This window comes from Hippocampus bargibanti, linkage group LG07 (assembly GCF_051943395.1).
Source record: "Hippocampus bargibanti isolate YZ-2025 linkage group LG07, ASM5194339v1, whole genome shotgun sequence".
In the NCBI taxonomy this organism is placed as follows: domain Eukaryota; kingdom Metazoa; phylum Chordata; class Actinopteri; order Syngnathiformes; family Syngnathidae; genus Hippocampus; species Hippocampus bargibanti.
Window position 1 is genome coordinate 22,664,816 of NC_142740.1, and position 24,286 is coordinate 22,689,101.

The 24,286-nt window shown below is 39.9% G+C and overlaps 2 protein-coding genes across 2 annotated transcripts; both read left to right on the forward strand.

Moving 5' to 3' along the window:
• The first annotated feature begins 463 nt into the window (after window positions 1-463).
• On the forward strand, window positions 464-10,056 carry LOC148895829 (intestinal-type alkaline phosphatase-like). The gene is made up of 11 exons (XM_089000387.1): window positions 464-584; window positions 768-884; window positions 1,673-1,788; window positions 4,567-4,741; window positions 6,444-6,616; window positions 6,756-6,881; window positions 7,026-7,095; window positions 7,232-7,366; window positions 7,700-7,891; window positions 7,966-8,082; window positions 8,592-10,056. The coding sequence occupies exons 1-11, from the start codon at window positions 509-511 to the stop codon at window positions 8,861-8,863; spliced, it is 1,569 nt and encodes a 522-aa protein (XP_088856513.1). The 5' UTR covers window positions 464-508; the 3' UTR covers window positions 8,864-10,056.
• ankle1 (ankyrin repeat and LEM domain containing 1) lies at window positions 9,840-22,051 on the forward strand. Its single transcript, XM_089001089.1, has 9 exons — window positions 9,840-9,904; window positions 12,501-12,653; window positions 12,742-12,847; window positions 12,924-13,047; window positions 13,173-15,512; window positions 15,596-15,767; window positions 16,098-16,260; window positions 16,454-16,586; window positions 16,863-22,051. The coding sequence occupies exons 1-9, from the start codon at window positions 9,840-9,842 to the stop codon at window positions 17,027-17,029; spliced, it is 3,423 nt and encodes a 1,140-aa protein (XP_088857215.1). The 3' UTR covers window positions 17,030-22,051.
• Window positions 22,052-24,286: the final 2,235 nt, after the last annotated feature.

Consider the following 24,286-nt stretch of genomic DNA (forward strand, 5'->3'; position numbering starts at 1 on the left):
AGCCACGGCTTTGCCCCCAAAATCAAGACAACTAAAGTAGTAAACATTTGTGAACACTCGCAATATTTGAAATTCTACTGCTGTGATCAGTGCGCAGATAAATATAATGATTGACAATGCAAGGTAAATAAGATAATAGACCACTGGAACGCAACTAACACACCCAATGTTATGTGTAACTGTATACATTAAACTGATTGCATTTATGTACGGAGGTCATGCATATTATATCAGGAAGCGTCCAAAACACATTTACAAATGCTATTTACATTTTTCCCATCTGGAAGCTGCCTTTATATAAAACTTATGTGGACTGTACCCAATATAAGGTCAAGTACCCCACTAATTTTGCACCTTTTAAACGGATCCTTGTGTGTGTGTGTTTTTTTTTTTTTTTCTTGGTGCCTGTTGTAAAAGATATATGCCCTTTGTTCCTTAACTGTGGCTATAAAAGCATACAGGTATTTTCCCCTTGTGCATTATTTTCAAACTCACCCCAGTCAACAGCATGGCCGGGAAGCATGAATATGTTTTGTGTGGATTACTCATTTTCATTTCAATCCAGAGGGCTGTCTCTGTTTACGGTAAACCTTTATCACATATTTGATGATAATCCATGACAGCAGACTGTTTATATCTATCGGACATTGTACAGACTTGGCAGTCAAAGAGTTGGTACAAAGTTATTCTTCATTGTTTTTAATTATTGTAGTCTTCCAAGTCCATATCTGGATGATACTCACTCGCTGTTTCTTTCCTCTGTGAAGAGGAAGAGCTCCATGCCAGTTATTGGAACAACAAAGGGAAGCAAGCTCTTCACACTGCTCTCAACATTCAGCCTAATCTCCACCAAGCCAAGAACACCATCCTCTTCCTCGGGGACGGTGAGTTGAGGAAAGACATTATCTTCCTATAAACAGCCTCTTTAAATTCGTAATTAATTACATGCCGCTGGTTCATGGCAGTGAAAGTTTAATCACTGTGGTGGTACAGCTCTCAAACTATGTGATCCAAAAGGACCGTATTATGGCGAAGGTGGTGACTTATTACGTGTTAGTCCAACTGACTTGAAGGAAAAACTAGAAAAATATTCGGACTGCAAAGGTCTGTCTTTGATGGCACGCATATTGAGTATATTCTGAAGAGCTTGTATAGCACAGAAATGTAGGGGTCAATGTTATCAGTACTCTATATAACTCTGGGAGGGTTTATAAAATGTAATATCCCGAGTATAGCCACTTGGACTTCCATTAAGGGGCAATTACAGGTTAATTTGCTGATCGTACTTCTTCTTATCTAATCTCCAATTGTCCAATATATGTTACCCTTACTGTTCATCTCTATCTGTTTATTCAATGAACTCAAGTCAAAAATTTACAACGAAACTCATTTCAAATTTATTGAAGAGTTCAACTGTGCTTTTACAACATAGTATCTGATTCACATATACATGCTGAGAGATTTTTAGCAGTGGCTGTTGATGACATTTATTCACATTCCATCAGTCATATTCCTGGAAAAAGAGCTGGGAATAAATCCAACAAGTCCAACAATAAATCCACATAGAAAGCACAGTAATATTGGAGCTTTTTAGAGCTACTAAACCGCTTTGGCAATGTGATGGTATGTTTGTCGATCTTAACTACCAACCAGGCCTCTCGCCTTCTTCTAGGTATGGGAGTAACAACAGTTACTGCTGCCCGCATTCTCAAAGGCCAAAAGGCAGGACGGTCTGGAGAAGAGACTAGTCTAGTCATTGATACTTTCCCTCACCTGGCTTTGTCTAAGGTCAGCACACCCATTGTAACTCATACAAATACTGTTCTTCATGATATCCTTTTTTCTTGAAAAGCCCATCTTTAAAATGGCTTTAGCAGTAAATCTCCAATTTCTTCTCCTCCTTCAGCCATTGTGGGTTGACAAAATGGCTATTAAAACCAACACAATATATTTGCTTATGCCGCTCGCTACCGATACAATGTGCTAGCTCTGGTCAGTATGCTCTTGTCACTAGCGGCTTGGGATCAGAGCAGTTTTCGCAAACTATGATTGGCTAGTGACTAGCCAATCATAGTTTGCGAAAACTCTGACATTGATCAGCGGCTTCAAGAAGGCGTTGGTACGCCTTTTGGGTTGCCAACTCGAAATCGGATTGGTTAGACAAATTTGATACAATAGGGCCCACAAAACAGATTGTGAAGACATCCAGGTAGATTTCAGACCCTGGTAACAAATGATAGTGAAATGTGATTGGTTAAATGCTTAAATATGAAAACACACGTCTGGGAGCAGTGCAACGGGTGAAAAGTAATGAAAAGAAACTGAAAGACGAGTTGCAATTACTTCAGAATTCATGGACAAAATACAATTAACATCGGTCCATGATTCAGATAAGTTTAGGCCATCAGAGAAGGCTTTGCAGGCATTTATGATCCACCACTCGGTACAGGTCAGTTGCAGAAAGGGTTATTGAGGGAATCAGTGACAGTGATCATGTCAGGCAGTGTCTGCCTCATTCTGCACTTGGTCAAAGCTGTTTCCCTGGACAGTGACAATATCCTTTTCTGTAATAATTTTCTGGAATAAGTATTCATAAATAGTAGTTGTGCTTGACCTGAACTGCCAGGCAGGAGACCAAAAGGAAGGCATAAGAGGAGGTTTATGGATGTTGTGAAAGAGGACATGAAGGTAGCTAGTGTGAGAGAGGAGGATGCACAAAACAGGGTTCGATGGAGGACACTGAAGGGAAAAAGCCGAAGGGAAAAAGCAGAAGGGAAAAGCCGAAAGGAAAAGAAGAAGAGTGACAGTGATGATGGCTGTGCCGATGAAGAGGAGGTGCTGGTCTTGAAAGAGTAGAAGGTGCGGTGGCCTTGGTGGGCGAGGAAGACAATCGAGCAGGAAGCAGCAATAACTACATCGGTAGAGATGTGTGTCAGTCTACCATACTGTAGATAGTTGTTTGATGTGTAATGATGAGACCTCAAATCACTGTAACACCTCATTTATTACGTCTGTGTAATCTCTCAATCGTACAGGAGTGGTCCATCGAGGAAAATGTTTCTTCAGCCGTCAGCTGTACTTCTTTGAAGGTGTCGGACATTTCGCTTCCTATCCAAGGGGAGTATGTAGCAGGGATATATATATATATATATATATATATATATATATATATATATATATATATATATATATATACCTGAACTGCCAGGCAGGAGACCAAAAGGAAGGCATAAGAGGAGGTTTATGGATGTTGTGAAAGAGGACATGAAGGTAGCTAGTGTGAGAGAGGAGGATGCACAAAACAGGGTTCGATGGAGGACACTGAAGGGAAAAAGCCGAAGGGAAAAAGCAGAAGGGAAAAGCCGAAAGGAAAAGAAGTGTGAGAGAGGAGGATGCACAAAACAGGGTTCGATGGAGGACACTGAAGGGAAAAAGCCGAAGGATATATCCAACCCTGTTTGCATGTAATTTTGTCCGTGCGTGCATAGAAATAGTATCGATATAACCGGGACTATCGATATATCCGATATCGATATAACGAGACTTTACTGTATATATATATATATATATATATATATATATATATATATATATATATATATATATATATATATATATATATATATATATATATATATATATATATATATATATATATATATATATATATATATATATCGATATATCCGATATCGATATAACGAGACTTTACTGTATATATATATATATATATATATATATATATATATATATATATATATATATATATATATATATATATATATATATATATATATATATATATATATATATATATATATATATATATATATATATATATACAGTAAAGTCTCGTTATATCGATATCGGATATATCGATAGTCCCGGTTATATCGATTCTATTTCTATGCACGCACGGACAAAATTACATGCAAACAGGGTTGGATATATCGATAGTCCCGGTTATATCGATATTTTTTCGGACTCCCTTGAATATCGATATAACGACACTTTACTATATATATATATATATATATATATATATATATATATATATATATATATATATATATAGGGCCGAAACTAACACCAAAATATTTGAGTTCGCTGACGAAGCCTCTTGGATAAGAAGCGAAACGTCCGACACCTTCAATGAAGTACAGATGACGGCTGAAGAAACCTTTTCATCGAAAGCTCATTTATTAGTATTTTATCAAGGGAATCAAAGAAATTGGCCTTCGGTTCCACAGAATTTTGTTCTGTCCGTCTTAAATTCTTGGGCTGAATGACCTCAGTCAAATCAACTGTATCTGCCGCTGCTCACCCGCACAAAAAAAATTACATGACTGTAAAGTGTCCTTGAGAGTTTTGAAAGGCGCTTATAAATGAAATGTATTATTATTATTATTATTATTATTATTATTATTATTATTATTATTATTATTATTATTATTATTATCCACAAAATTTCATACAAGATTCAATTTGAAGTCAATATTGGTTGAATTTGCTTTGCAAAAGCAATATGACAATATGATGATTTTGTTGTTACGTTCTACTCCACAGACGTATAACGTAGACCAACAAATGCCAGATAGTGCTGGTACAGCCACCGCATACTTATGTGGAGTGAAAGCCAACTATGGCACCCTGGGAGTCACTGCTGCAACTCCAAGGTACAACTGCAGTGCCACCTATGGGAATGAAGTCAAATCTGTGCTTTATCGGGCCAAGCAAGCAGGTAATTCGTGTGTGTGTGTGTGTGTGTGTGTGTGTGTGTGTGTGTGTGTGTGTGTGTGTGTGTGTGTGTGTGTGTGTGTGTGTGTGTGTGTGTGTGTGTGTGTGTGCGTGTGTGTGTGTGTGTGTGTGTGCGTGCGCGGGTGCATGCGTGTGAGTGTGTGCGTGTGTGCCTGTGCGTGCGCGTGTGCGTGAGTGTGTTACTTCCGGGTTGAGTGAACGCTGGCACGCCTGGCTACCGTTGCTCACCTACAGAAAAACTTAACCTGTGACTATATGTGTACTTGAGAGTTTTGAAAGGTGCTTATAAATAACATGTGTTATTATTATTATTATTATTATTGTTATTATTATTATTATTATTATTATTATTATTATTATTATTATTATTATTATTATATGATAACATGACATAAATATATAAATCACCAGATGTCAAGGTCATAAAATGTATTCCACTGTAATAACTGCAAAAGGCGAGTTTTGCTTGAAAAGTCCAATTGACTGTGACCAACCAATCACAGAAAGGGAAAAATGCTGACTTTATTGTGTTGAGTGCACATTTTAAATCGGAATATCTGTAGTTGAAATCTAACACCCCCCCCAAAAAAGATCTAAAATTCATATATGTTAGCCAATGTAAGCAATGCAGTTGAAAATTATGCTGTGGATTGAACGGAATGGATTTTGGGAGATGTACAGTAATTTATCAAATTGAGGTTGTGTAATTAGGTTGATGCTTCTGACATATTTTCAACCATTGCAGAAGGCACTGCTGGCTACAATAACCCAGAGCTGCCGAACAGAGGAGTGGTATATTTACCACAATTAGGTTCATGTACAGTGGATGCAGTTCCCAATCAGTGACTGTTTCAAATGTCGTGTGTTACAGCTTTGCTACGACCATTGACTTAAAAGTATTCACGTGCCGTTTTCATTTGGCAAAATTGTACATACATGCAAGGTTGTTCGATACACGGCTTGTAAAATGAAATATATCACTGACATCTTGGTAATTTTATTTGTGTTTTGTGGGGTCTTGCTTACATACTATAGAATATTTGTTGGTGTATTGCTGTATGGATTTTTAGAAGGTTAAAAAACCTCGGAGGACTGATTTAATATACAGGATATATATTTATTGGATTCAAAATAAAACTTAATGGTGTGATAATTGGGGCTGTTTAATGGGACTGTTTAATTGTGATTATCATTCTTATAACACCTTCCGTCTTCCAGGTGATTGCCTTGTGCAAGAAGTTCAAACGAGTGCTTCTAAAATTGTACTGTGCAGGAAACAAAAACAAAAAAATGGCTGAGGGGAAATGAAGGCACACTGCAGTAAAAGGCGGATGTGGCAACAAACAGGGGCCTGGGCCCATTCATAACAGGACGCCTTGTGGCAAAGGCTGTCAACTTAAATTTTGTGATTCAATCTTTTGTTTTTACAAGGGACTCCATATAACAAAATCGACGGCACAGTATTATATCTTGATTTGACATGCAATGTAACACAACAATCAACTAATGCTAGGGGCTACCTTTCGTTATAATACCCCATTTGTCATGCTCAATGTAAACTGGTTATTTGATTGACATATCAGATAGAATGACGTATCAGAGGGGAAAAAAGGCTATGGATATTTTTTTATTGAGTATACTCAGGTACGTCATCACGTGGCCATGACATTTTTTTTTCATTTCAGGAAAATCAGTTGGGATTGTCACTACCACCCGGGTTCAGCATGCCTCTCCAGGTGCAACCTACGCTCACACCGCCAACCGAGGTTGGTACGCTGACTCAGATCTCTCCTCCGAGGCTATTGCGAACGGCTGTCGAGACATTGCGTACCAGCTTGTTCACAACGTTGAGATCAATGTAAGTTTTACAGCAGAGAACATAGATTGTTTCACTTCAAGAGTCTCCTGTACTTACCATCGCATGCTCTTCATCATCGTTTACCTCAAGAAAAAAACAAACAATAATTCTGCGAAAACTGCATATGTTTCATTTCAAGGTCATACTTGGTGGTGGTCGAGAGTACATGATTCCCAGAGACATGCAAGACCCAGAATATCCCAGTGTTAACGGAGATCGAAATGATGGACAAAACCTTATCGTGGAGTGGCTCAGGAATAAAAAGGTAAGGGAAGTATTTCACAAATCTGCACACTTGTATGGAAGCATTCATGCAATGTCCATGACAATTACAATTTCTCAACATGATTTAGCAGACGATCCACAACTTCTGTAATGGGTTTATTTGTGTACTTTTCATGGCCAACAGAAAGCTAAGTATATTTGGAACAAAAAACAATTTGATGCTGTCAATCCTGCCAAGACAGACTTCCTAATGGGTAAGTACGGTTCCCAAACAGCAGGCTTGCATTGTGCCTTTTTGTTGATGATTTATTTATTACTCCATTCAAACCGACCATTTAAAACAAAACACTGCCATCTTGTATTGAGAAATACCATTCTCATTGTCTTTAGGTCTTTTTGAGCCCAAGGACTGTCGCTACGAGATAGAGCGCAATCCGTTAAGTGACCCATCCTTAACTGAGATGACCGAGAAAGCCATTAAGATTCTGAGCAGAAACCCAAAGGGATATTTCCTATTTGTGGAAGATAAGTTTTTTTTTCTCGACAGTACGACCACAAACTTGAAATTTCATGCATATATGTGCTATATATGGGACATATTTGACATTAATCAACATGTGAAAATAGCATCCATTGATTTATTTGTCCATCTTAACATTGTTCACTTTTTATGCATGCAAAAAAGTTGATTTAACAGACACTTTTTGTTATGTTTTTCATCTGCAAATTGGTTAACAACACATAGTTACATTTTGTCTCAGGACAATTTTGATTTATTCAACAAAAGCATGGATTCTGTATTTTGTGCATGCAATATTTGAAATGTCATTTGAAAAGTCATTTGTCTTTGAAATTCAAGGGGGAGAATTGATCACGGACACCATGCCGGTGAGGCCATAAGATCTCTCACTGAAGCTATTGAATTTGACCGAGCCATCGGGCGTGCAGCCGAACTTACAAATGAGCTGGACACGCTGACTATAGTCACTGCAGACCATTCACATGTCTTCTCGTTTGGTGGATATTCAGCCAGAGGAAACCCTGTTTTAGGTGATGTTTTTACACTGTGCAGTTCTTGAGTGGGGGAAACACCTTCTGATACTTGTTTATCATGTGATTTACAGGGGTGTCGCGCGGCATGGCTGATGACAACAAGCACTTTACTACCGCTGGATATGCAAACGGACCAGGATACCAGTTTTTCAATGGAACTCGTCCAGATGTAAATGAGACAGTTGCAAGTAAGTGGACCTACTGTCAGCAGGCCTTTTAGAGAGAACTAAGTATTATAGTAGCTTCGTCTTGTGGAGTAACATGTGGCTTCTTGGATCAGTTTATTCAACCAAAGCATCCATTCCATTTCAAACGACAAAAATCTTACAGCATACCACGAAACGCAATGTCACAAAAATTTATCAATTCTGCATTGAACAATTCTGATCAATTAACTTGTAGGATGCTATTACTTATTGAGGTCAGAAAATCAAAGATGTATATACTGTACTGTATACAGAACATGACTGAAGTTGTATGCACCATTCCTCCTTTCCTCCGAGTCAACTTTAAATCTCCAAACACATCTGTTCTTTCGTCCTTTTTGTATCACTGATACATGGGTTGCAATCAGTCCAATGGATGTATTTGTTTTGATTTATCATCCAGATCTAGACTAAAATTTGTTGGCATCTTTACGTGTCTCAAAAACATCTGAAGGCCAATAAATTTAATCCACAGTTTTTTTCTTCTTCAGTGGGAACAGATTACCGTCAACAGGCTACAGTCCCTCTGGATTCAGAGACTCACGGCATCGAGGATGTGGCTATATATGCCAAAGGTCCAATGTCCCACCTATTCCATGGAGTTCAGGAACAGAACTACATTGCCCATGTAATAGCTTACGCAGGTTGTCTGCCGCCTTATAAGGACTGCAAACTCAATCAACCTAACCATGCTGCATCCGTCTACCCCAGCCTGCTTCTCCTCCTCATTGGCCTAACTATTTTCTCTGCCTCCTCATCATAGTTGGGCCTGACATCACTTGTTCCAAAATATTAAGCTTGGGCTACTGCTGAGTGGAGAAAACAACTACCACTGCCATTTAAGTAATTTGTATTTATTGATCTTAAAATTAAAAATAAAACTCACATAAACTAGTGGAGAAGCTCCCAAATTCCCCTTGGGCCCTAGTTTCAAACCCCAAACCGTGGGAGTGGGAGATGGGTGTGTAAACCACTTGCCCACTGTGATTTCATAAATGTTAAAAATATCAATAGACTTTTGTAAATGGCATGCCATTCGAGGTAAATATCAAAATGAAGACGGATGATAAAATGACTGCCATTATAATTTTAGCTACTGCTGATACCTGTACGACTACTGATGTATTATTTGTTAAATATTTGACGTGATTGACAAAATGAAGACAGATTTGAATGAGGAGTCTGGTAAGAAATATCCTTTTTCATTTGAAAGAAACAAGATTAATGAGTAGAATATTGTGTGTATATGAGTGTCAGTGTTATAAATGAAATGTATTATTATTATTATTATTAATGTACTGAAAGCAAAAAAAAAGATGATTTTTTTTTAAACTCCAGTCCGGGAGGTGACGCTAAAGTGACTGTAGGCGAACGTAAACATCCGTAATCGTCTTCCAAGGGGAGAGCCTTTATTTTTGGAGGGAAGTTTGTATACGTAAACTGTAGTCGAAAATAATATACAAAAGGTTGCCAATATATCAACGTTGGAGGTGAAAAATAAACTTGCATTAAATTATTTGATCGAGGTGCATTGCAATATTGAACTGCTGCATGCTCGTACCGACAATAGTGCAGTATTATGCACACATCGTGCTCAAGCGCAACTATGTATTTGTTTTCTGGATTAGCCTGTTCGCTGCAGTTGCATGATCTCGATCGCGTTGCTGCAAGGATGTAAATAATACCACCGCGAAACCCTGATCAACGAGAATCAATTTATGTTTTGAACTAATGTGGCCATGGATCGGAAGAAGAGAACAATGGAGAGCCAGCTGTGTGCAGCAGTGACCAAGGGAGAACCTCGGTGATGTATATGATTCTTTTGTTGATGCTGTGTTTATGGGTCTCTACAGTATTCGGACAAATATTTTTTCGTCATGTTGTTGATTTTATGTTCCCGTCGATTTCGTCAAACTGCACCTTTGGATGACGTTTCATAAAGTTAAATGAGAGGTATGCTGGCAGAACACTGATTCTATTGGGATTTCTGTTTGAGGAAAATGTATCGTGTTGGCTGTGCTGGTACTATGTGGGTGGCTAAAATTATTCAATTTGCATCATCCTGTCCGAAAAAGCAAAACAACACAGTGCGTGACATGATGTGGAGTATTTGTCGGTAAGAATATGGAGTATTTGTCGGTAAAACTGGGTATTTATTGTTGTTAATGTTTCGTTGAGTTATTTTTTTCTGGATGATGAATCTCATGCATGGTTGCCACGGCAGTTTAAAACAATCGGGCAATGTTTAAAGTTTCGCGTAGTCACGCAAAAAGTTTGTCCTTACCATTCTGCATGGCAAAATTCATTAACTAATTAAATACTACCGGTTCAGGTGACTGACTGGTGGTCAAAAATGAACCTGGATTATACATATAACCTAATATTCGAAATTCTAAACATTTGAGACGAAACCAATTACCTGGAGAGTCAAGACCACACAAACTAAGACAAAAGGCTTCATTGGAGTGTAAAGCTAACCTTTATGACAACTTTCCTTCACCCTTGTGTGATTATGTCATCAGGACAAAATACATCATAGTTTCAAATTAATTGGATTTTTTTTCTACCTGATGCACAACGACAAGTATGACTGACATATGCCTCTCATTCAGCGGTTCTTAATGTATTCGAGGTACCAAACCCAACCAATTCATATGCCCATTCACCGAACTGTCAACTGAAAAAAAATGAGTCAAGAAGTGCTCCTTCAGTTTCAGTTTTGCCCCTGCTAGACTTGAGTTGCTCAACTCCGAATGACAAATCATGCAGATAGGATGCTGCAATGCAATCATGCTCTTTGATGCATGTGAATCCATGTACTACATACGTATTTGTACAACTACGTACTTTATTTTTTTGCCCGGCATAGCATATATTTAAAAACTGCAAAAAAAAAAAAAGGTAAACATTCAATACAGCGAATGAAACCTTAGACTCTCTTCTTTCATCAGAAAAAATAGTTATAATTCGTAAATTATATGGGTCTGGAGTTATCTGAGTTTGAAATGGGGGCAGCTGTGCAAAAGGCAAATGCTGCCCCCTTGTGGAAGAGAAAAACATTGCCAGAGGTCGAACCAGCGCTTTATCGGCACCCCCGCAAGAAAAACCAAAACCCAAATAAATTCGTGAATGACGCTTCACGTCATGCTTATTAATTCCAGAATGAATTTGGGTGAATGAGTTAGGAGGGTTCAATCAGCTTGCCGCACATGTTTTTGGAAATGGGAGGAAACGAGTTCCTGGAGAAAACCCACATATGCTCGGGAAGAACATGCAAACTCTACATTGGGATGGCCCGAACTGAAATTAAATTCGGTACCTCTGCTCTGTAAGGTCGACGTGCTAAACACCCGATACCCGGCAGATGAATAGCTTGTACAGCAAAACATTTTAACCTGTAGTCATCTATATTTATTATTTATTGATTATTACAATATTTTTTTATTTGAAATAACTTCACGTCACACAACCCACGGACTGTTGAAACAAATGAAATGCTTTGAAGAGAAAACATCCCCCTATTTATAAAAATGAAGGTCAAAATGTGTTGTGATGCACCAGAACAACAAACAGTGGATCTACATCAGCAATCTGTCATTTACATTTTGAGCACATTGAGTGATGTGACATAGTCTGCGTGCCATAAATACGACTTCCCACTTTCCACGAATGCAGCAATAAACGCTGTGCCATGGACATTTCCTAAGCATTTGGTGAGTCCAAATGAGGGGCGTGGCAATCCTGGTGAAACCACAAAGACAATAAATTACTGCATTCTGCGTTCTTCACCGATCACAGGGGTACTGTGTTGGTCTCGCCAATGTTTAAAAAAAAAAAAACTTTAATTTGCCGATCAGAAACCGAGACAAGTAAAAATGCCTTTGATTCAGAGACAAAACAAAGATCCTTACACATTTGTCTCAAGACCGTTCTTGAGGCCATGACCATTCTTGAGAACAACGGTACAATATTAAGGAGAGCATGGAACTGGTGTTTGAACACTCAACCCCAGAACTGTGAAACGTTACATACTGGTACATAAGTGTTATGAGATGTCAATAGGACATTGACAGCTATGGTGTCTTCTCGCCATAGGCTGCGCTTCACTCGATTTGTTTTCGGAGTCAACACTTAATTACAGTGTGAGACATTCACACCTTCTATTCGAGAATACCTGAGACAATCATTATGCAGTAATTATAATTTGTGCTCAAGCACAATTTCATGTAGTAAGGATGGCGAAAAAATACAATTTGCTTTTACGTGGGACAAAAATGTCAGTGTCTTATTACAGCCCCTTTTGTGCAACTGTCGGTACCACCTGAAAATGTGTTAATTTTTACATGGTTGACGTGGGGTCCTCTCTGATTAAGTCTAACAAATTGTCTCTTCCCCCACAGTTCTGTGCAGCTTCTTCTCTCCCAGGGTGCAATCCCTGACCTTGTGGGGATTAAGGGGGTGGCTGCCATGCATTTGGCTGTAGGAAAAGAAACTGAAAAAAACATGCGTTGCTTGAAACTGCTACTGCAGCATGGTGCTGATCCGAATGTTAGGTGAATGACACATACCGCATGCATGTTGGGGCCAGCCGATTTGTGAATGGAGCCAAATTTATGGACAGTTTTGCTCTCTTTCTCTTAGATCATCAGATGGCTTAACCCCCCTTCACATCGCTGCAATTTGGGGATGCTATCAAAATCTGAAGTTGCTTTTGATGAACGGTGGGAATCCTAACATCAAGGACAATGTAAATTCTACTGGCTGTATATTTGGGCACAGAATGTACCGACAATTTATCTTAAAACACTTCTTCATTCATGCAGGAAGGAAAAACACCAGTCCACCTTGCAGAACTGGAGGATAACAGAAGGTGTGCTCAGCTTTTGCAGGAGTATGTATCCAGTTGTGCTGGCCCGGGAGAGGAGGAACAAGTTCAATTCAAATATAGTAAGAAAATCTTGGAAAATGGAAACAGGCTCGGCTCAATGCTCCCATGGCAAAGAATCTACCTTTCGTGAAGGACCTCTGCTGTGATATTTATCTATTTCTCTTCATCTTGTATCTCTTCACAGCGGCATATACCGACTGTAAAGACACATCTTGCTTTCCTGATCATGGCGACAGCTTCACTTCTCAATCGTCTCTGTTCAGTAACCTCGGTGAAGCACCTTTGAGCAGCACAAGGCGGTCATCATTTTTTACCCGTTCAAACATCAATGTAAGGACGTCTTGCAAAGCATTCATGTGTAACCGACTGTTGGATGGAGACACTGAAATGCAAGATAATCCAAACTCCAGCACCTTCTTACACTGGGCGCCTGAAGAGGCCTCCTTTTTATCAAGCACACGGATGTCCACAGCCACAACCAGAATACCAATTCCAAAAGGAAATGATATGTTTGCTGATAAGGATGTGCTCCTGTCAGAGGAAGCTGTACTGAATATACACACAGCGAACGAACAAAGTACTACTGACAAAATCAACTCGCCTCCCAGATTTCTCTCCAGGCGAGCTAATGGTAAAAGTGTCAGCTTCTGTGATGTTGATGAATATTTTCCAGTTTTCACTCCTGAATCTCAGAAAAAGACGGTGTTTGTTGAGGATACACAGTGTGATGGCAGCGTATCTTTCAGCTTTTCAGAGTATTCTGGCTTTCTAGATTTTGAACGTTTGGCAACAGTTCTACCGCAGCAGGGCCTAGATGTCACCTCACCCGACCATGTCTTTGTTTTTTGCCGGGATAGTAGTGAAAGTACAAGTGACGACTTTGAGAAAACAGTCATCAGTCACTGTGCTTTGAGAGATAATGATACAAAGGGGGGTGAGGTTGCAAATGAAGCTGTTGGGAGTAAAGAACAGCTGGCACATCCAAGTCAGCCCAGCAGTAGCAGTGGAGGCAGCAGTAGTTACAATAGTTGTGAAAGTGACCAATATGCTAGTGCGCTGGATATTTCTGTCCATAACGAACGGCTTTCTTTTTCAATAGAAACTACCAAACACCCTGAAAAAAATATCCCGCAAACTCAAAGTAAACCTCTAGTTCAAGTTTTTGATCATACTAAACTGAATCAGACTGAGGATGATTATCGAAGGACTGATGTGGTTAAGGCTCCCACTGATCCTGATGTAATTTCTTTAAGTGAGGCAAACTACCTGTTGGAAGATGTTCAGTCAGAAAATCCATCTGAAGTCAAAGAACCATTAAAGCCAAGTCCATTCGTCACTGGCCGGACACAGTCAAGGCTTAGCCGCTGTTCACTTAGAAATAGTGGAACCCCTGAGAGCCTCTTTCGCACTTCTTGCCTGTTTGAGGAAACATTTCCTAAACCAGTGCGAACTCGGCACACAACTCCCAGATCTCAGAAAAACAACTATAGTTCACCACGTTCTCCATGTTGCATACCGTCCGATTCAGATAATAGCACAGGACCAGATTTGTTGCGTGGAAATTATCCAGACACTCAGTCCAGCACACTTAGCACAGGTTCATGTGTGAGATCAAGCCAAGCTGATACCATAATCCTTCCCAAAAGCATCGGTGGCACATTATCTGAGTCACAGACTCTTTGTGACACTGTTATCTTAGAGGAAAATCATGAATCCTCAATGGATTCCTATGAAAGAAATCTTGCAGAGGTCATCCAGGCCCTTAAAGGACAAGAGGTTGGACTTTCTGAAGCTAATGATTTTTTGACAGATGACATGACAAGTACAAATGAGGCAACAAAGAAGGTAAACGATTTTCCTGAAATACCTTGCCAACATCAAGATGACGTCTGGATCACAGGGGACACAAGCTCGCATACAGAATCTGTCTCATCCAGCTCCAGCTCCAGCTATTTTTCATCAAGGAAGTCAAGGGAAAGCCACCATTGCATGCCAGGCACTGGTGGTTGCACTCCCAGATACAGCATGAGTCTGCTATCGTCTCACCGCAAGTCACAACACCCGGCCAACCTGTCTTACACTCCTGGAGGGCCTCCACATTTTGAGAATTCAGATAAACCAGTGGAGTACCTTTACACTGATACGGAGGAGGGTCACAAACTGATTGAGGCCCACATTCCACCTAATGCTAATACCTCACACAGCTCTAGCGTCAGTACCACGAGTAGTGAGGACACCATCGTCTATGACTGGCGCACCATGCAGACCATTATAGTAGATTGCAAAGAAAACCAGAAGCCACCAGAAGGCCCCAATGACAAGAAGGCCAACTCTAAATTGTTGCTGACGATGGAAGGCATGACGGATAAGGAGCTCAGACGGAGGCTCATAGAGGTGGGAGAAAGTCCAGGCCCCATTAGTCGTCGAACCAGGCCAGTTTACATTCAAAGACTGTGCCGCCTATTGCATGGGTCTATCTTGAAACCATCACAGTACCAAGATCCAGTAGAACAACCATTCACAGGTATCAGTAGTGTCAGACTTAAAAATAGTCCGTTTCATTTATTTGAGGTATACTCACAACCTTGTGTCCCTCTGCGTTTGCAGAACGTGGGCGTTATAGCGCAGAGCTGAATTTGGCCCTGCGAACGTTCAAGTTGCCCGACTGTAAGGATGATGAGCAGGCCTTATGCCAACAATTTGATCAACCAGATCAGAACAGAAAATGGAGAGAGGGCAATATCAAGTCCAGCTTCAATTACCTGCTGCTTGATCCAAGGTAATGTTCAGAATTCATGTTCCAAAGCCTCGCTGCAATACTATCTGCTAAAACACAAGATATGTTGCATGATACGAAATGGGTCAATTGCTATTGTCATTCATTTCTGTCCTTTCTTGCACTGCATGAAATCCAACCCGTATGGTCCCATGATGCATCTCTCTTCCATCTTGTATTCCTGTTTCCCTGTAAAATGTATGACCAGATTTGTTTAATATTCTGTGTGCAATGTATTTCGCCGTTTTTCTTGACAGAGGGATTTCATGAAATAACAAAGTTACAAAGTTTAATTCATGTGATTTTCTTCCCTTCTTTTTCTCCCTCCATCAGAGTGACAAAAAATCTTCCGTGCCGTAGTCACACCATGTCCCTATTGGATTGTTTCCAGACGTTTGTCAATGCCATTTTTTACGTGGGCAAAGGAAAACGTTCACGTCCTTACAGTCATCTTTACGAGGCCTTGGAGTACTACAAAGGCGATAAGACTTCAAAGGTGAAGTCTAACAATTAATCTGATCCATATAATGATGCATTGAATAATTTCACTCATCTAAAATGTTGAATGCATAATATGCAGGAGTTAAAAATTTGCTGACAGCTTCATCACAGTTGGAAATATAAATTAAATACTACTTGGATCTAACGTGTGTTTTTTGTTGTTGCTTTTTTGGTCAACTGTATTCTAGAAACTGTGCCCCAAAGTGCAGCAAATACTTCAGATATGGAATGCCGAGCATGGGGTCATCTCACTGCATTGCTTTCAGAACGTCATTCCTGTGGAGGCCTACACAAGAGAGGCTTGCATGGTAGAGGCGATTGGTAAGTGAAAGAAAAAACTGTTTAGTGTTTAATGTGTGGCATAATCCAGATTTGCCTGTTATGCCTGCAAAATATTATTTGCCGTGCTTGGTTTCGGGTGGTGTCCATTAGATTTGGGGATTTGTGAAATCACAGAAGGCACCATGGAAATTACTAGAATGTAGCTGTTTATTTTTAAGTTAAGTTACTCTTGTTATATGTCAATCATACCCATCAAGCAGTTATGAAATCCTGTTTGTCGACATCCCTCCTTTCCTAACGCTATCCGTGTCATAGGATTGAAGATGCTCACCAACCTGAAGCGCGGAGATTTCTACGGTGTGGTGTCAAATTGGCCGGTGAAGAAAAAACGCGAGCTGGGTATCCATCTGCTTTACAGGGCTATGCAGATATTCCTGGCTGAGGGTGAGCGACAGCTCAGACCAGCAGACATAAGACAGTAATGCGTGAATAGAAAACAAACACACTCAAACTCCACAATTTGCCATTGCCTTTTATACTGACGATCCCTGAACAGGAGCTGGAATTACTTACAGTATGGGTACTGCTCTGCAGAGTGCAGACGGTGATTTATGATCAAACACGCCTGCAAGAAAAGCCTCCTCGAGCATCTGAACTTTGTTTAGGGTAAATTAGAAGCCGTATTCTGTAAGTTGGGGCAGGTGTGGGCTGACTCCTATGAACGCTGACTTTGAATGTATTTGTTGAAACAGTCACATTCCCAGTTATTTACGTGTGCACACTTTTGCAACCATATTATCTCAGTTGTTTATTTTTCCTCCATGAAAATAGTTTAATTTCTTTTTACATGGGTTGTACAGTCACAGATCACATTCATGGTGGGGAATGAGTTTTCAAATGAGATATGTTATTTTTAGTTTTAAATCACAAATGTAGGTAGGAGTGTGGGTAGCTTTTTAAAATCCACTGGATCAGAATTCCCTCTCAGTGGGAGAGGTGTAGCATAACTCCTGACTCTTGCTTCTTTATTATTTCATACTATAGTCACAGGGGTGGGACACATTTTCACTATTTATTTTTCCTCATGTGAGTAAATTTTTTTAAAAAAAAACAACTCTGTTAAATTTGAACATTACAAAGGTAATTGTTTTACACATCACGCTTTGCATCAACTAATTTTTTAAATAATATTGATCGAGATGCAGAATTCCCATCTTAGGGGGAGCAGAAATGACATACTCTAACTTTAATGGTCCGTCTGCCCATAATATTACGATGGCTTACAGTAATATTTTATTAAAGAGACATTTTTAAAATACAACATCGGGCATGTAGACTTTAGTTTAGTACGCTAGCATATTTTAATTAATTCACTGCCAGAAGATGTGCAAATGTCTCCACTCCAGTGCCAGGGTTTTTGTCATTTTCACTCAAATTGCGGGACTCACAGAATATTGAGTTTTAGGACTACATAAACATTCAATGCAGCGTAAGAAACCTTAGACTCACTTCTTTCATCAGAAAAAAACATGTTTATTTTGAGCTTACTTGGTTGTCGAGTTATCTGCATTGAAAGTGGAGGTGTCTGTACAAAAGGTAAATGCTGCCCCCTCGTGGAAGGGAAAAACATTGCCAGAGGTCAGACCGAAGCTTCAAGCGCATCCCCGGACCCCCGCAAGAAAAAAACAACCCAAACAAATTCAGGAATGGCGCTCCACGTCATGCTTTTCTACTGATTATATTGTTTATAATTTTGAATAGTGTGATGTCATGCTTAATCAAGACATACTGTATTGTCAGTGCTTCATGGACTGTGTTTGATTTTTGCCATGACAAAGATTGTAAAAAGTATTGTTTTTGTTGTGATTACCAATTGTATTCTTTCCATCATGATATTAGACTTTTGCTTTCAATATTTTACTTCTCATTTTTTAATTTAGATATACATAAAAAAGGAAAAAAGTACCCTAATTGTGAGTAATTTTCTTGTGTATTAATATATCCTTTTCACTTTGAACGCAGAGCAGGGATCACATTGTAGGCAGGTGGATTGTGCATAACATTGCTGTATCGTCCACTTCTTTTCCTTTCGGCTTTTCCCTTAAATGGGCCGCCACAGCGAATCAGTGTCCTCCATCTTCAGAGGTTTGATTCACACGTTTGTTTTGGCCAAGCTTTCCGATGTGGATGCCCTTCCTGACACAACCCTCTGCATTTATCCGGGCTTGGGACTGGCACAAGAAGACACTGGCTTATGTCCCATGGTGGTTACAGAACAAGCAACTCTATGAGAATCATGAAACACTGGACGTGATGTTATTCTGTCCATTTGTGCCAATGGATGGTCCTCACATGAACTTAATAAAGATGAAGATGCTCAGTAAAAGGCTCCCAAACATAAAATGGTCATCGGCACATCAACATTCAAAAAAGCAAAACTTTGCTCACCATTTGATGACAATAGTCCTCCGGATACCATTTTTATTAATGAACCTACTTATGGGTGCTTATAGCATGACATTTTTATATGCATAAGTGTCATACATCGTCATTTAAAACATTTAATATAATTTTGACTTTGTCACCGTTTGCGAGGTGGTGATGGCGGGTGCGGATCCCAAAAAGCAGGCAGGAGGGAGCAGGAGGTTGTTTGATAAATTGTATTAAAATAAAGGTCAGCAGGAATAAAATGTAAAACATCAAAATCATCTGAATGGAAAAAATACAAAGTAGCAAAAGTAAAAGTCCGCCAAGGTTAAACACATACACAATGCATGCAGCAAACAATGAACCGACAACGGATGGTCGTGCCGGGTGTCCTTTTAAGTAACAGTGATTATAACGACCAGGACCTGCGAGGCACACGGCAGGGCTGGCGTCGTTACCCGTTGGTCGCCAATCTGATCGGGACGACCAGCACCTGTGCAGGTGCAGGCGGGGCCGACAGCGCCACCCCGTTGGTCGCCAACCAGATCATGACAGACTTTATTTGTTAGCCTTTCACGTGGATTTTTCTGCCATGAACTAAGGCAGTGACACATCAAATAATTGTTTTTGTTGTATGATTAAGTTCATGTTTTTTAATGCATAGTACTATGGTGAAAAAAGCCAATGTATTTAGTGTCAATTTAAATCTCTGTCTTACCACGACTGTAATCATGATTTTTTGACGTGATTAAATTTCTGTAAAAGCAAAATTTAAAATGCCTGATGAAAAACAAAATCAATTAATGGTGTGAATGTGTCTCATGTTATCCTTTTGTGGAAAGATGAATGACTTAAGTGGACACAAATAAAAGATCTTGGATGACACCTTTAAGCATGCATATCCAATGATGATGTTTTCTTAACTGTTGGTGTAGATATGAATTTTTTCATTTAAATCAGTCAGAGAAATCGTGTTGTTCTTCTGTTCAGTTTAATGAATGTCATTTAAAAACGAATAAACCATCATTTGGAGCTTTCATTACCCTGTGTTTTTTGTTTTATAGTGAGTAGTGATTGGTACACATAAACCATCATCCAGAGGTGCCAGATTGTAATTTTTGCCGAGATAGTCGTTTCACTTGCAGCTCAAAACCATGCATGTTGGTCTATCTGCAAACTCTTAATTTCCCATCGGTGCAAATATGAAATAGACAAAGTGGTTGTGTTTGTCGTCACCAGTTCCATGTGTACGCCACCTTTCGTCCAAAGTCAGCCGGGATGCTCCAATTCACCCACCTTTGAGGGCAAGTGGTTGAGAAAATGGAAAACTGGAGAAAATAATATCTGACACGTTACAGTGTAAATAATAGTTTTAATAAATAGAAATTAAAAATGCAAATCTTCATTCTCTTCAGGTTAACATCCATGAAAAAAGGAATAAAATGTTTTGGAAAACACACTTCATTGGAAAAGAATCTTGTCGGATCCAGAGAGACATCTGAGGCATACTTATTCGCTTGCTTCAGTTAATATTTTCAGTCATATATCAAAAGTAAATGTAATTTTATTTTAAAGGTCATTTCCCCCTCCAACTATCCGCATCTTCAGCCGAAAATCCCAACCACCCGGTGCTGCTTTGCCTTTGCTGCTACACTCGAACCCCTCCAGCACAGCCGGCGTGATCGAGATGCAATCTGAACTTCCTGTCAGTTCGTGCATGCCGTGTTGGCCTGTTATTGGTGGAAGGCTTGGAGCAGGGCAGGCACTGATATAAACAACAGCATCATCAGCATATCATGACATTATTCGTTGTGAGGGTCAGCTGAAATCTGGGACACAGTTGCATTCATCGGTCAGTGAGCTCTTCCATACAGTTAAACCCACCGACAGCAATGAATGTTGATTGTGACCTTTGTAGTTTGGGTGTGGGGGCGGGTAAGTAAATACTTCAAATGTGTCATCTTACATGTTGAAAAGGTTCAATGAGTCATTGTCAATGCCCGTGTGCAAGATCTGCATGCTTGGCTTCTTTTTGGAGTAAAGACTTACTACAGGGTACAATCAACGGTCGATGGTTCTTCAATTTAGCCAAACTCACCGACAGCGTTGAATGTTCACTGGGGCAAGCACAAACCTGATGGCTTTAATGTTTCATTGTCACCAAATTCTCTTGGCGGGCTTTCCATCATTTGATGGGATCTTCTTGAGATTTTACAAATGCCTATACAACAATAATTCTAAACACAAATCCCATTAGTAGGCTAACACTACAGTTTTGTGTTTGCTTTCAATATTTATCTTGTAGCAGACCTGTGCCCATTTTCAGCACGCCATCCCCGACCCACTGGTGAAAAGGACGCTTTGATCCACTCCTCTGCTTCATGCAACAAAGACGATGCAGAAAAGTGCTTTAAGATTGAATCACTTGGTCTTATGTGTTGGGTTTTATTATTTTGTTATTTGACCTTATAGATGGCGCCCCGAGAGTGACTGCCTCTACAGCAGCTCCGCTATGTTGTTCTTCTACTTCTTCCTTTCGAAACATGTCTGCTGTCAATTGGGAATTTCTGCATTGTGAGACCAATAAAGGTTTTCTTATCTTAACTCAACACAAACATATTTGTATGCCTATCCCCACTTCATGTGTTCACCAAACATTACTGAGCCTGAGAATTACAGTGGAAACGTTTAAAGCTCTTGTGTTGAAATGAATATAAAAAGAAAGTTATTATTAGAGCCCATTGTACCCTCCTAGGTGACCACTAAAAAGGCCCTTCCATAATGAACTAGCTTTTCCTCACTCATTGTTCAATGCCAGCAATGTTAACACTAGCCTGTTATGAACTGTCACCAAGTGTTTTATATGCACGCTCCTATAACACATTCTCATTATGACACTAAGGATTACGTCAATATTTACAAGAGGGCCTAATTTGCTTTATAATAGCAGTCGAGAGAGCAGGATGTCATCTTGAAATAGCTGAGCCATGGCAGTTTTTAGGTGTGGTGTGCTCTCCTGCAGGGCCACTGTCACGCAAGTGCCTCTTGAAGTGTGCAAGATGAAACTGTTGACTCACCTAAATTAAAAAAATATGTTTGCCTGTGACATAAATCTTTCTTTTTGGTGACCAAATGTGCAGCACACTTGCATAAAATGTTTCACTGAACATTGCGGTGTTGTTGCTTTTTGAGGCGGCATCGATACTCTGCTTATTAGAAATCAGTTGGATATCAGAGGCCATGTGTCAAGATTGAACCGACAGAAAACATGTGCAAATGGAAAGCTTTTGAAGAACAGAAAATTTGGTCAAATTGATTAGGTGATTAATGTAATTGATTAATGTGATTAATTGATTAATGTGAAACAAAATGTGATGCCGACACAACCAACGACCATGAAGTACTTCAGAAATGCATTGGGCATTTCTGAAGTACATGGCTGGTGTTTAAGGATGCCTCCGATTTTCTGAGCATTTTCATCTTCTGCCTCCGCATGCACACGCACAAGCTTGCACACACACACACACAAATCCCAATTAAAAATGTTAACTTTTCACCGCAAGCCATTTTCTGTGCTCCCTCACAAAACAGGATTTGAATGACAGTGTTGGAATTGGCAGAAGTGGATGAGAAGGATTTTGCTGCTTGATAAGGTCTCCTCTGGCCGCAGGAGGGGGTGACAGCAAGAAAGATCTGGGCCAGGAAAAGAGAGAGAGAGAGTGGGTGAGGGCAGAAGCAGAGAGGGAAGGGCCCTGAGCTGACATCGTTGCCCTAATGTGAATGACAAGGTCTGCGCACACATCAGCCCTCAAACCAGCTTGGATGTGTGGGAGATGGATGATGGCGGATGAAGGCAAAGTCAGAGTGGGAGCGAGAAAGGAATAAGAAGAGACAGGGGGAAGTGAGGGTGGGGTTTCAGGGTGTCCGGCCTTCAAAGGCAATGGCCTTAATGGCGTGGACAGCTCTGACATTTCGCTCCTGAGTCATCTGTCGACAGGCGGATGTGGGTTTCATAAGGAAATTATAAATGATCAGGATGTGCTTACCAATGAAGTTAATATAAAGAGGAGAGGATGCAAATCTGCACAGGAAAGAAATTGATCGCTCTTCTAATTTAGTCCCCCCCCCTAAACTGGTTCTGCGCTTAGTTTTGCTTGGAGACCAATGAAATTCGATCATCTCTACAGGTCAAAATTCCTCATAGATGAGCCGAAAACACAGCAAGACGGTTCTCTGTGATGTTTTCACAACAGTAAGTTCATAAGTTCATGGTCTTACTAGCTGATACCATCAAGTTTTCCTCAATTGCTGCTGGTTACTTGGAACATATTTTTCAATCCAGAAATACAAATTTCTCCCAAGTAACAAAGGACGTCCTGTAATCAATATCTGAGACACGTGAATGTCTTTAAAGCCAAGTATGGGAGGAAAGGGTACAGTAAATTGTGGGTGTTATTCTTTTGTTGTACCTTGGTAATAACCACCAATTGCAGGTCAGGGTGTTGCCATGGCAGCCAGTGAACAACCAGTGGTTTGGAGTTTTATTTTAAGCCAAAATTACAGTGTTACTTGAAATTGCTGCTTCTGATTGGTTCCCAATAATTAAAACTGCAGATTTAGTGTTTTCATTTTATTCAAATCTTTTTGTGGTCACGCAAAAATAATATGGTGACACGTTTGATCAAGGAATGCTTTGGGCTTTTTTTCTCATCTTTTTACTTCTGTGTCAAGTCGACCTTATTTCTGCAGCCCTTAATTACAATGTCTCAAAGGGTTTCACAGCCCCACAGTATGTGCAACATCTGCATTAAGTTCTCAGGAAATTATGTTTGAATCTAAATCACTAAATTCAGGCAGAGGTATGTCAAGGTGTGGTATGTCAAGGTGATCATTTCGCTTCTGCTTTATAATTTTGCTTTTCTGAATAGGAATCAAATTTATGATGATTACTGTCTATTTGGAGACCGGTTTCATCTCGTCGTGTTGTTGTGAAGTCCCTCAATTATATTGAAGTGTGTCTCACAAGTAGGAGGACATTCCTGGTGAAGGTGCTACTGACTACCTGCAGGTATAGACCGGCCGCCTCTGTCTGTCTGTTGATATCAAACCGCGACGTGATCTGTTTAGTTGATTCACTTAATGCTCACCTGCTCACGCGCCTCTGGCTGCGTGTCTGTGTGTGTGTGTGTGTGTGTGTGTGTGTGTGTGTGTGTGTGTGTGTGTGTGTGTGTGTGTGTGTGTGTGCGCGCGTGTGTGTGTGTGTGTGTGGGTGGGTGTTAGACTTGACTTCCTCTGTCTCGTCACAGATGGAA

Bases quoted from the DNA above. Each gene is read 5' to 3' on its own strand.
- ankle1 (XM_089001089.1), top strand. From the start codon at position 9,840: ATGGATCGGAAGAAGAGAACAATGGAGAGCCAGCTGTGTGCAGCAGTG. The intron at 12,848-12,923 runs GTAAATTCTACT...TCATTCATGCAG, and splicing joins ATCCTAACATCAAGGACAAT to GAAGGAAAAACACCAGTCCA. The intron at 15,513-15,595 runs GTATCAGTAGTG...CTGCGTTTGCAG, and splicing joins AGTAGAACAACCATTCACAG to AACGTGGGCGTTATAGCGCA.
- LOC148895829 (XM_089000387.1), top strand. From the start codon at position 509: ATGGCCGGGAAGCATGAATATGTTTTGTGTGGATTACTCATTTTCATT. The intron at 885-1,672 runs GTGAGTTGAGGA...GCCTTCTTCTAG, and splicing joins CATCCTCTTCCTCGGGGACG to GTATGGGAGTAACAACAGTT. The intron at 7,892-7,965 runs GTGATGTTTTTA...TGTGATTTACAG, and splicing joins CAGAGGAAACCCTGTTTTAG to GGGTGTCGCGCGGCATGGCT.